At 40.1% G+C, this 14134-nt stretch overlaps 1 protein-coding gene across 1 annotated transcript in view; it reads right to left on the bottom strand.

Moving 5' to 3' along the window:
- The window catches only part of Slc4a4 (solute carrier family 4 member 4), a 325511-nt gene that overhangs the window by 86522 nt on the left and 224855 nt on the right, over window positions 1-14134 (bottom strand). The window contains exons 10-12 of the mRNA XM_028752664.1: window positions 12532-12686; window positions 11830-11943; window positions 9238-9412 (exon numbers count right to left, since the gene is read on the bottom strand). Of these exons, the coding sequence (XP_028608497.1) occupies window positions 9238-9412; window positions 11830-11943; window positions 12532-12686 (444 nt within the window). The remainder of the gene's footprint in view (window positions 1-9237; window positions 9413-11829; window positions 11944-12531; window positions 12687-14134) is intronic.

Here is a 14134-nt window from a genome sequence, read left to right as displayed (position 1 = left end):
AGAGGGTCTGGATTCAGTTCCCAGAATGCACTTAGTACCTCACAACTTTTTGTAACTCCAGTTCCAGTGGATCTGAAATACCCCTTGGGCTTCTGCAGACACCAGATACACAGGATGCACATGCACACATGGAGGAAACACACATACATATATTAAAAATAAATAAAAAAAAATTTAAGGAAAGAAAGAATGCAAGTATTGAGATCAAATTCAGGTCACATGAGAATTACCTGAGAAAGTTCATATGTGTTTGTCTGTTTGTTAAAAGCCTAATCCTTCATAGTCACACAGAGCAGTTAAGTCAGCATCTCTGAAAAAGGACAGGGGGATGAAGCCTAGAGAATGATTTCTCAGAGCTCCCAGATGATTCTCTTGAAGTCCGAGTTTGAGGTCCACCCATTGACCTTCACTCTTCCTCCTTCACAACATCATTGAGAGCTAGTTACACACACTACACATCCGAATGGGGTAAAGCTGGCTTCACCCTCTATCATTACTGTCCTGTCCAAAGGAAGCACCCGAGATCCTCATGGTCACACTCCCTGCTGTTAGGCATGTCATAAACAGGACTTCAGGCCACACAACCAGTAGAAACTAAACAATCAGGGAAGACAAACTACAGCTCTGGTTGAGAAAAGCATGAGTCCAGGACTTCAGCAGGAGAGCTTGAACTCTCTGGGAATAGAATAAGGGGCAAGACAGATGCCTTCTGTTCTTTGAAGAGCTGTGAACATATATGTGAAACACCCAATTCTAGTCTAACACTACACAAAAATCAATTCCAGATGGATAAAACAACTAAACGAGAACATAAAAGAACTGAAGTATGTGAGGAAGTATTTTTCTAATCTTCGGGAGGAGAAGCCTCTTTAAATATATCGTGCAAACAAGAGACAAGGAGGACGGAAGGCTTGCGCGCTAAAGTTAAAAGCTTTACAGCCAGAGATGCCACACACACAGTTAAAAGACATCATGGCATTAGAAAAACGCTTTGTAAATCTTTGCCTAACAAGGAAAGGAAAATATCCTTATTAGACAGGGAGTTAAGAGGAGAAACTAAATGTCCCCAAAAGAGAATACAGCAAGAATATAAGCAGAGAAAAGGATGGATGTTGATGTCAGTGGGGACAGATACCAGGGTTCATTAAAACCACAGGAGTGAGATCAAATTAAAGCAAGCCATTCTTTTTTTTTTTTTTTTTTTTTTTTTTTTTTTTTTTTTTTTTTTTTTTAAACTTTATTTATTTATTTATTTATTATAAGTACACTGTAGCTGTCTTCAGACACCCCACAAGAGGGCATCAGATCTCATTGCAGATGGTTGTGAGCCACCATGTGGTTGCTGGGATTTGAACTCATGACCTCTGGAAGAACAGTCAGTGCTCTTAACCACTGAGCCATCTCACCAGCCCCCAAAGCAAGCCATTCTTTTTCAACACACAGCATAACAAAACTGAGAATCTACGGCGAAAAGGGGTGGGTGGGCAAATGAGTACTCCTGCCCACTAATGGTTGAAATATGAATTAGAATAACCTTTGTGGAGTATAATTTGAATTAAATGACAACTATAATCAATATATTGCACATTAATTTTGCTAGGAATTTACCTTAGGGAGATAATTATAAATAATAAATATATAGTTGATGTCTATAGTATTCTTTATAAAAGAGACAAACTGAGACTATAAGTTTATTAAATAAATTATAGTGCATATATCATATGATAGTTACCAGAATTATGCTAAAGAACCTATTAACGAAGAAAATGTCCACAAAATATAACTGTTATAAAATATGAATATGTAATCTCATTTACATAATATCCTACATGTTTATCTACCTGAGTATGTATATTTTGCAATATGTATGAGAAGATATAATGAAAATGTCATATTGGAGAAGCTATTTTCAAGATAGCCATAAGCTAAAAATAATAAATTTTACTTTAGCATCATTTGGGACTCCCTATCTTCTCCAAATGACTTTAATTTTCTGATCACCAACCAAACAAAGCTGAAAAATGTCTTTTGAATAAAAAGGACCAATGACTTAACTTCTGTCAATTAAATTTAACTCAGAACTTGTAAAGCAACATTTGCATGTGGAGGGGTGTGTGTTCACTCATGGCATGTGCAGGTAAGTGCAATATGTGTGTGTGCGTGTGTATACAACAGACATATGTGGAGGCCCGTTGCTGTCAGAGTCTTCACTGATCATTCACTCCCTTATGTACTTAGGCAGTGACTCAATTGTGCCCAGACTTCACAGTGCAGTTACTCTAGCTAGCTGGCTTGCTCTAGGGACCAGATTGCTATCATTACAGGGGGTCTGCCATGCCCTCTAAGTATCTATGTGCATTCTTAAGATCTAAACTGTAGCCCTCAACACTTGCAAGTCACACACTTTAACCAGTGAGACATCCCCTTAGCCTGTAAAATATGTTTTTAAAGTTCAAAGTTCCTTTCTAGAACCCTAGGTAAGAAAGATGGATTTCTTCATTTGTTACTAAATAGGCTTGCTTACTTGGGCTAACCAAAATATCAACTTGTCTCATCCCCACAGGCTATTCCTGCCTCACGTGTGGAAGCTACAATATGCTGCTGTACAGATTAATAAGTTTTTGTGTTCCCTACTTCTAAAGGAAAAGCATTTTGGTGCCAAACAGCAATAGTCAGCCAGTCCAATATTATTCTTTTCTCAATAAATTACCAATTCATGTCAACCCTGCTGCTGCAAGCTATGCATGACAGACAGTGCAAAGAAGCACCTTTCTCACAGACACAAGAAATGATACTTTTCCAACTTGAGCAGATTGGTGAAAATCTCTCAGCACAGCAGAATGTTAAAATAAAGCCTCAAATTTGGAGATGCCAGCTATAAATGTCCCTTATTATGAGACAAGTTCTCTTAAAATGTGCTCTGTTAGGCTCCATAAATATCACAAATTTCACAGAATGCTAAAAATCTTACTGCACTCTTTTGCTGAAAGGTTTGTGAAAATAGGATTATATTTACTCCTGAAAAAAAAATTTAAGATGGCTTTCTTCACTCAGTCTTCCCTCTAGACTATGCTTAGTCATTCACAATCAAATGTACACTTCCATTAAGATACATTCTCTGTATGCTAGAGAAGAACAGTTCTTAAATAACACAGGGCTTGCCACAAAGCATCCATGAGTCTTCCTTACACTAATATCCTCCTCAAAATCTAAGTGATGACTCACTGTGTTAGCAAAGAAGTATTTTCTTTATAGAACTACCAACTGAGCCTAGGATTTTCCCCAACATTAATCAAGTGCACTACTACTGAGCTATTTCTTCAGTTCTTGGTTTACTTTTATTTTGAGGCAGAGTCTTGTTAAGTTGCTCAGGCTGGCCTTGAACTTGAAATCCTCCTGCCTCAGCCTCCTGAGAGCTAGAATCACATCCCTGTGCCATCAGGTCCAACTCCATATAATAACTCTGAAAATGAAAAATGCTTAACTGTAGTAAATAGTGGAATGTAGTCACACATCAATATTTAAGAAAATTTCAAGGTATCTATATAAACAGAGAAATATACTTGTTTGGTAATCAAGAATGTAAACATGATATCAGCATTCATGATGTCATGGTTTTAATTATGGAGGAGATGAGATTTCAAAACAGTGAGGCTGAAGACTATATCTTTGCAACATGGCAAGGAAAGTAGAGAATCAACTTGGTGGAATTTTCCCAGGAGGGTAAGTGATAAACCACTCTCAAACATCAGGAATTGATGGATCTCTACACTCTAATAAAGAGAAGTTAGCACAAGTTGAGGTTGGGTTCTACAGGAATATAAGGTTGATTCTAAGCAAAGTAGTTTAGTTGCTGGAAGAACCCCAAGCTAAACTCTAATGGCTCAAACTTATTTCTATAAGAAATTTGTAAATGTCCTCTTTGTAAGCCCCAGCATCTTCTAAGAGTTTCTTGATTGACAAAATATATCAGCTAACACTGGGGAATACGTGGAGTCATTTGTGCTGACATTACAATTTTATCAAACAGGGAGCACTGTAGCCTTGACTGCTTTATTCTGAACACAGTTCCATGAAAAATGATCTTGGCCACTCCAAGATGATCTGTTTCCACACACATGCATGCGTACATAAACGCACACTGACATATACAAGCATTTAAGTCCATAAGATACATATTGATGGATGATAGATAGATAGATGATAGATGATAGATAGATGATAGATAGATGATAGATAGATGATTGATAGATAGATAGATAGATAGATGATAGATAGACAGATAGATAGATAGACAGATGATAGATAGATAGATAGATGATAGATAGATGATAGATAGATAGATAGATAGATAGATGATAGATAGATAGATGATAGATAGATGATGATAGATAGATAGATGATAGATAGATAGATGATAGATAGATAGATGATAGACAGATAGATAGATAGATAGATGATAGATAGATAGATGATAGATATAGTTAAATGATAGATGATAAATGATGATAGATAGATAGATAGATAGATGATAGATAGATAGATAGATAGATGATAGATAGATAGAGTTAAATGATAGATGATAAGATAGATAGATAGATAGATAGATAGATAGATGATAGATACCATCAGCCCTAAAATTAATGCTTGAAAGCAAATTCTATCTTCAAACAGGCCAGTCCTCCTGAACAGAAGCTGGCAGGAGAGTAGCTTAGACAACAGTCACACAGTGAGTCATCTGTGTTTTCACAACATGCTTCTCCCCAGCACCCATGTCTATTTGTAGCCTGACAATAAAGGCCCTAGCCAAACCATCTCTGAGCAGTCTGCCTTTAGAAGCATGGATGTTATTCTCAGTTGACTCATTGAGCTGCCTGTGTTATGGCGACTAACCTGCTGCCTTATTTGTGAAGGATGTGATAGAACTGCAGACACTCAAGTTTTCCCAGTGCTTTCTGGAAGATGTGTTTAGAAAAGTAATTGGAGGTATTATATACCATGCTAGTACCTTGTAGGGACCTAGAAAAGGGTTGCTTCCATAAGTAATCTAAATGTAAATCCCACCAGCCTAGGCTTCTTACCCATTTGACTCACCTCTCTCTTCCTCAAGCACATAAAATTCTATCTATATAATACATGGTAGGCACACCATAAACATTTGCAAAGATATAAGTTAATGTCTGTCATATACCTATAAAATGACCTGAGACATATCATCAAATCCACAAAATATTTTATTGTCTCAATGACAAGTCAAAACGGCTCCTGCCCAAGGGATAAAACATTCATAAGGTAAGGTGCATTGCATACATGATATAGTCTTCACATGTCAAAACAGCTCACTCTCTAGTTCTTAAAATACACACACACACACAACAATATTCATTAATGTTCAGTTCAACAAATATGTGTTAATAACCACTCATTGTCCATCCTTCCCTTTCAGTGTTCCTGCCATCCTCTGTGACTCCTGCAAGCCTTCAAGAAGGGCTTTGACAGTGTAGCTTTTAAGGAGAAAAGCTTCATATGCAAGAGAAGTGATGTATGCTTCAGTAATTTCATTCACAGAAAACTTTAACATTCTACCTATATTGTTTCAACAAAATTATCAATAAAAATTATAAAATAATTAATAAAATATTGACAAAGTATGTACAAAAATATCCTTATGAGTCTTTATGGCTTTGAGTTATCAACTTCCCAGTCTAATATCCAGGAACACTGTTTAACAGGCTGATGCCCTAACCCCTTCACACTTCTCCTGATAACTTCAGAACCAGAACATAGCCAGGGAATTACCCAGACAATATACAGCACGTCAAAATCCCATCATACCTATTTATATTATACAGCAAAGTCTACTATTCCAAGAACTCATTCAAATAGAAACTGATTCATACAAATGGTACCAAAACCAACCTGGACAAGCTTCTTCTCATCTGGCCTTAGATGCTACGTTCTAAAGCTAAATCTGGGATGGAGTTTTGGCTAACTCCTAGAGCACTTGTCCAGTATACTGGATAGTTTTATGTCAACTTCACACAAGCAAAGTCATATGATAGGAGGAAATTTTAATTAAGAAAATGCCTCCATAAGATCTGACTGTAGGCAAGCCTGTAGGAACTTTTCATAATTAGTGATTGATGGGGGAGGGTCCATCAACTGTGCGTGATATCACCCCTGGGCTAGTGGTCCTGGGTTCTATGAGCAACCCAGAAGGAGCATGCCAGTAACCAACACTATGTCATGGCCACTGCATCAGCTCCTGTCATCAGGTTCCTGCCTTGTTTGAGTTCCTGTCCTGTCTTCCCATGGTGATGATCAGTAATGTGGAGGCATAAGCCACATAAACCCTCTCCTCCCCATGTTTCTTTAGCCATGTTATTTCATCACAGCAAATAGAAACCTTAATTAAGATACCCAGTATGCTGAAGGCCCTGAGTTCAATCCTCAGCACTCTCTTACACTATATACACATATACACACTACACACATTCTCCCTCCCTCCCTCCCTCCCTCCCTCCCTCCCTCTCTCTCTCTCTCTCTGTCTGTCTCAAAACCATAAAGCTAAACCAAACAAGACTGTAAAGATTATATTCCGGAGAAGCATTCAATGCACACATAGGAAGATTGCACTGCCACTGTTTCAATGAGAAGAACAGAAGAATATCCACAAAAGATAAATTATTTTAGATGTCTCTGCATAAGCACACCTCTGTTATCTCGTAACAAAAGTTGGTTTTGTTGGTTTTGTCCTTAATCATCTGCTCCAAATCAGACAGTGTATCCCATCCCTCAAACATCATCAGACAAGCCTTGGTATTTGGTGGACAGTAATCAACACAGAAGCTCACAATGGGTCAAAGCACAGAGAATAAGTGTCTAGGGAGTGCTCAGCCATTAAGCCTGCATCAATACACAACCTTTCCGCCAAACAGCTTGAGCATCATCCAGGAGAAGAATAAAGACCCTCAGCCAGAGGTTGAAGAACTGGAGTGAAACAGAGTCCTCTGAAAACGAGAGGACTGCTGGACTCATCTGAGGAGTTATTGGCCAGGGATGGTTTCTGGGGTAAGAAGAATCAATTAAGTTTAAGGAAGTAGTCAATCATGCTTCAGTGGGTGGCCCACACCCTTGGGTATATAGGCAGTACAAACTGGATTGATAGGGTTATTTTCCAAAGATGTCATGAAGTTAGGGGGTCGTGGGTGAAGAGCAGCAGTGAATCTGGGAGAAGCTGAGAGGAGGAAGGGATGCCGATGATTAAAATACAGTGTAAGCACTTTTGAAATTCTCAAGAATAAGCATAACTAAAAAGCAAAGGGGAAAAGAAAGTAAATACAATGATCTGATCGGTGTTTAATGGTAACATATTTATTTATATACCAAAACTTTTAATAAACAGCAGAAGCCCCTAAAATACATCCTTTAAACACCATAGATATCTTTGATTTCTTCAGCACACGTGGCTGCCTGTGCGAGCTCTGTGCTGGCCTCGAGGTGTTTCCTCGATGGTTTCGTTTCCAGCTGGTTTCCTAAATGATCTACCTTAGCGAGTATCATGTTGTAACCTGGATGAGGGACTGCTGCCACGCTTGAATCTAGGTCAGAGTTTATAAACATTTTGTTACTGTTACAGTTTAGTTGTTATCCCTGTCTTAGGAATGAAGACATCCACGGCAGGGGTGGCAGCAAAACACATTTGGTCTCTGCGAACCAGGCCCAGGAGTGACATAGAGATTCATGATCTTTGATCAGCATAATGCTAATCAATGGTAATATTTAAGAGCTAAAAGCTTTCACTGAGAGTTTGGATTTTCAGTGCATCTCTGAAAGTCAGAAAACTAAGCAATGTTAGGTATACAACCACATGAGATGAAAGGTGAATGGTCGTCACCTCTTTCTCTGAAGCCTCAGCAGCTTTTAAGGGTGCACATACTGTGACGAAGCCCAAGCTAGTCTTGTGGAAAAGCCACATGGAGTGTCCCTAGAGCTCAGCTGTTCCAGTCACTCATGCCTAGGCAGTATGTGAGTGGAAACCATTAGACAACTTCAAACTCAGGTGCCATCTAACTGTTATGTGTATGAAGGATCAAAGAAAGAACCACTCAGCTGAGCCCATAGCTCCCATATGCATGAAGGCCAGCTTCATATAACGAACAGGCACTCTTAACTTAAAATATGATTGTGAAACTTTTCCCTTGGTGCCTGGTACCACAAAATAAAGGTTACTGGATCTATCTGATCTTTGCATTGAGAAAGGACTCTAGAGCACAGATGTAGAACTAGAGGCAAAGTAAGAAAGTAACAAAAGTAATTTGGGGGAATTAGCTGCATTTATGAACTAAGACGCTGGCTGGCACATGTGTGAATGCCCCATGGGTTGGACGCTGATGAGAAGAAGTAAGTGTGAAGGCAGAGTTTGAAAGGGCTTCAACTCATGTTCAGTGCCATCCACTGTGTATTCAGTACCAAGTACAACTCGTGCTGTTTCTAATGCCTACATCAACTTTAAGTCGTTTCCACATGTTGTTCTAATTGATGGGTCGGGAGGAAGCATATGACACATATGACATCTTTTCTCTTATTAAAACCATGGCTATTACTGATGTGAAAGGATGGCAACCCTCCCCCCACAGTAACCAACCAACTGTGGTTGTAACTCACATTATAACATTAACCCAGCCAGGTTCTTTACAGCTCAGTGAGAGCTGGTCCAGGAATAGAAGAAACAACTTCAGCTGGGATTCACTAGAGCTGATTTCTACCGGCAGACATGCCAGTCCAGCCTCGAGCAGACCACCCCATGGCTTGATGTGTGGATTTGCTCATCTTAGAACAAGGGCAAAGAGTCACGTAAGCACACCTCCCCAAAAGAGTGTGATCCTAAGTGAAACCAAATATGGCCCATGCACTCCAGATCCTGGAAGCTCTAAACCCTGTGCACCACACAGGATCCGAGCAGCTGAGACGCTTTTGCCCAAATAGAATTGTAGAGCCGCATTTCCTCCCCTTCTTTTCCCCACTTGTGACTCAAGCCAGATTTCATCAAGCTATTTTTGTAATTACTAACATGCTGGAAATACAGCATCGAGCCAGAAGCAAAGTAAAGTGCAGCATCCAGCAAAAGACAGTCACGCTGAGTAGCTGAAGGGCCATCTGCTCCTCGCAGAGCTGCAGGGGTGAGAAGGACAATCTGCGCCGGACTGTCTGCATCCTCTCTCAAATCAGACCCACCTGCATGTTGTCGGTGGCATCCCCGAGCAGGCCTCCGAAAGTGATGGCGTTGGTTACGGTTGCCAGATAAATGAAGAGAATCGCCGAGAGAGCCTGAATATTTAAAGCATCGTAAAAGTCACTGGCAAAAAATGGTGCTTTCCTCTTTATGTCCTTAATTAATCCACCACAGAACCTGGGTAGGGAGAAAGCAAACATGTAATCAAGGGTAAGACAAACAGCCATCAACTTCATCAAGACATAATTCAGTAAACCACAAAGACGTTGGACTTAAAATCCCTGAGTCAATGACAAGATACTATTTAAGATAGTCTCACTTAGATGAGACAGAAAAAAAATAAATGTGGAGAAATATATCTTCTTCTTTCTCTTTTTTCTTTCTTTCAGTTACTAGAATAGGTCCAACATGTCCCAAAGATTGTCCAGTTGATCTTTAGATGAGAGTACTGAGTAGATAAATTATAATTTTCCATTTTCTGAAACCAAACATTCAAATCATTGCACAACACATAAAGCCCATTAAGATGTTGTCACAATGTCATATCACCTCACTTTGTGAGGGTAAGCCCCATGAGACACACACCCTCTGTCATTATTCCATGTTCTGGGGAAACAACATTGTATAACACAGGCTCTGAAGTTCTGACATCATGGAGTTTACCTCTGGGAAAGAGGATAAACAGGATAGTAAGTAAATAAAAATCATGGAAAATTCAAATGGAGGTAGTAATTACATAGTTCTATTGAAGACGCATTGAAAAAAACTACAGATAGCCAGAGTGGGCCTCTGAGAATCTGAATTTGGAATAAGGACCCAAAGGCATGAAGTAAAGAAGGCATGCAGGGGTGTGATAGGCAAAGGTGTGGTCTGAACCCAAGCACCAGCCTATTTTTCTTCCAACAGAACCTCTTGAACCAGCTTTCTCCAAAGTACCCCTTTCTAAAACCTGACAACTCAGCCTCAGCTAAGCTGAGCACCCCACTTCTGTACCCTTGACACACACAGGGGTGTGCAGGCACTAAATGAGTGTGGAAAGGAGAGAGATCAGAGAAGGAAAGGACAGTCTGATGCAATTCAACACATTAAATTTACAGCTCATATCTGGGCTGTAAGTAGCAAGTGACAAAGTTTTTCCTAGTGAAAATCGTTTATAAAGAACTGTAGCCATGCACTGCATCATGACAGCGAGGTCAATAATGGACCATGTATGTGCTTGTGGCCTCAGAAGATGACAGTGGAACTAAAATGACATTATCACAAAGAAGCATCATTAGATATGACAATTTTCTCCAGTACAGTTCTCTCCTTGTGTGTCATGGTGATATGCTGGCATAAGTAAAGCTCACTGACTGGGAGCTATGTAAAAGCATACGGTTACACACACATATAGATAGCTCTGTTACCAGCTCATGTATTTGCCATACCATACCTTTTATTGTTACTTTAGTGCATAGTCCTTTTACTTATAAAAGTTTACTGTAAAACAAAATGCCATGTTCAGCTGCCAATGGACTCATACATATCATCTTCATCTTGTCTTTTGATGACATCCCAGAGGCCATACTGAATAAGTGGCTAATACCCCCAGATTGGTGTAAGTACACTTTATGATATTTGCATGATGACCAAAGACAGAGTTCTAGGCTATACCCCACCATTAATCAACACAGATGGTGGAGAGGGTTTTAGTCTTCATTCAGTCAGAGGAAGGGAAAGAATTCATTTTGTACTTTAGAGGAGAAACTCAAGTGGGTCACCAGCAGAAGGAAATAACTTAATTTCATTCAGATTCAATTGCATATTAAAATGACATATTTGGGGGGTTCTTTTAAATCCTGTAATGATTTCCACATTTTCATGAAATGAGTATCATACTAAAAATTTTACTTAACCCCCCCAAAATCATCTAATAATAGAGAAGAGATGATCACAATAAGAGGGCAACTGGAAGATTCTTGGGAATCAGAATCCTCGACTGGGCAAGGCGACAGGGGAGTGGCCTACTGGCCACTCCTTTCTACATGAGACACACATGGAAGGAATGGATGGTACCATGAACATCACACAGGATACCTAGTCAATCTTCAGTCATCCTGTTGTCACCTCCTATAAACTTAGCCCTCTCTGAATCATCCTATCAGTGACTCCACTGGCCACACTACCCAGATGTCAGTCTCCTGGGTCCTCTATGCCCCCATCTCTAACTCACCCTTCAGCACTTCCTTTGAATGTTTCCTGTATCAACAGGGTCCACTCAGATCACTCTGTCTAAAACTATACATCACCAAAGTCCCTATTTTTTTCCTCCATTTTCCTCATAAACCCATTGGTGCATTCATTTATTTATTTGCATAAGATTCTAAATTCCCCCCCCACACCCTATTTCTACAAAGTGAGGCCCATAACAGCAAGGCATTCATATACGGCTGTACTCCCAGTGACCTTGACCAACAGATGTACTATAAATATTTGTTGGCTGACCAATGGAACAAATCAGCAAATAAAACACTGAAAGTGAATTGAGAACAAGGAAGGGAAATTTAGATCTAAGGAAAACCTTATCACGAATGGCAAAAGGTTCCTGCAGTTACCGGCCAGTTCTCTGTAATTCTTCACAGTCACCGTGTCCTCCTCCTCCGTGGCCTCCATCATGAGGTGTGTCCCCATTCATCTGAACATTCTCTCCACCTGAGTACATGTTCTTTCTAAGCAAGACAACAGGGTTCGAGTAGACATTAGTTTATTGTGATCACTTGCTTTTGTGTCTGTGGTATGCTTTTAAAGACAGAGAATGAAGGCCTTCTCAGAAGACAACCATGATTTCTTATTTTTTGCTAACAGACAATTCTTAAAGTGTTCTATCTGGTGGCAAGACAGATGGCTGAGTCAACAAAGAGTTTAACTTACTGCACACTTATAGGAATGAAACGGTTCCACCTGGGGAATAACAGATTTTCACGGAACTGTTTCTCCTCAGCTACTCACTAAACTTTTTAACCTGCTTAGCCTAAAGGACTCTTCTTGAGTAAAGTGATCTTTCCACAGACACAGACAGACCATCCCCTAAGTATCCCCAAAGAACACCGGTGACACTTTCTAACATTAAGAGCTAGGTGCAATTATTACAGTACATCAAAGCACATAACACTTATTTTACAGGCACACCAGCCTCATCTGGGGCAAAATATCCATGAGATCAGGGATTATCACAACATAGCTCATCCCTACTTCTTTTCTTAACCTCCTCAGGGGCTTGACACTCCCCGAACACTGCCAAGTGCATAGCAACTTACCTTTTGTCAGATGATGGGAGACTCTTTGGAGGCTCTATTCTGATTGCCGGGTCCCATTCCCCAGGTGGAAGGACAATGACTTCATCTAGGAACTCGTCAATGCCAGCAATCAGGTCGTGTCTGTCTTTCGCTTTGTAAGCAATGTCGTGGAACACCTGAACAGCAAGAGAAGTGCTGATCCACTAAGCCAACTTTCTGAAGGCCTCACAACACATCACAGCTGAGTAACACACCCACAGTGCGCCCTGACACTCCCACAGCTACTCTCTCATCTTCCTCCCTATTCAGTGTACTGAGGGGTACAGGTTATGATCTCAGCATCTAAGTAGAGGTTTGAAGAGATGGAATTTTAAGGATGCTTTTCCATCCAAACTCTCACAGTTGCTGTGAGAGCCAGCTGAAGATGTTTTCAAGATCTCTACTGAAAACCAGTCTTGGAATTAAATATTAGTGTCAGAACAAGCGCACACTGACTGTTAAAGTCGGGATAAGGAGTGAGTGCTTACGTTTGCGCGACACACACACACACTGCAGTCCTCTAACAATGGGAGCTATTCAGAAACAAAGAAGAAAGCCTGAGTCATATCGGCAAAAAGGACAGTGGTTGAAATAAGTGCTGACATGCCTCCCTTTTAGCAAAGGAATTCACCAAAGCCAAGGCAGGGGTTTAAAGGAGAAATGCCTTGTGCATTTGAGGACTCAGTCTCCAGTCGGTGGCACTGTTTATGGAAGTAGGAGGTGTAGCCTTCCTGGAGAGAGTATGTCACATGGTGCGGGCTTTGAGCTTAAAGCCCCCTCTACTTTTGAGTTTATTCCCTGTGCTTTGTGTTTGAGTTTGATGATGTAAGAACTTAGCTCCCTGAATCTACTCCCATGCCTGCCACCTGCCACCTACCACGATGCCTCCTCCCCACTCTGATGGTGATGGACCCTTATCCATGTAGAGTTATAAACCTAAATAAATGTTTTTATTTTTCTACAAGTTGCCTTAGTCGTGGTATTTTAACACAGAACAGAAAGGCAACCGATACTGACAGCCAAAATGCCACATCTTCTATCCACATCAAAGAAGGGGTTTCAGAAGGCCATACAATCCTTTTCTTCAGTGGCCTATTCTTCTGAGCTAATCTGAAGGTCTTCACAAAGTCAAGCCTTTTATCTTTATAAGTTAATTTCTTTTTATCATCCAGAAGAGAATCTTGCCCCTGTTCAACACCCTTAACCTACGCTAAATCTTTCTACTCTATCTCTTCTCCTAGAATATCATTTTTAGGTGTTATCATACAAATAACACTGATTTGAGGGTTCTGGGTTTGAGGAAAGGGCAATGCACAGGGTAAGAACTTCCTCTGCAGCACACACAAAATCTCTTTGCTAATTTTCTCTGGCAGATAGAGAGTCAGCAATATACCTTCCCAACCAACCTTGGTGGTAAATATTGGCACTGTCAACCAATGAGATGTAAGAGAAGCAAACCTGTAAAATATCCGTTGAAAGAGGCCCTCATCAATATCAGAGAACCACTCTGCACCTATCACGTATGCTCTAAGGCATTCCTACCTTATATTAGGAATGAATTTAAAAAAAAAAAAACTATCAACAC

The sequence above is a fragment of the Grammomys surdaster genome, unplaced genomic scaffold (genome assembly GCF_004785775.1).
Source record: "Grammomys surdaster isolate TR1022 unplaced genomic scaffold, NIH_TR_1.0 125928, whole genome shotgun sequence".
In the NCBI taxonomy this organism is placed as follows: domain Eukaryota; kingdom Metazoa; phylum Chordata; class Mammalia; order Rodentia; family Muridae; genus Grammomys; species Grammomys surdaster.
The sequence above is the reverse complement of the archived record's forward strand: the minus strand, read 5'-3'. Positions and strand labels throughout refer to the sequence as shown.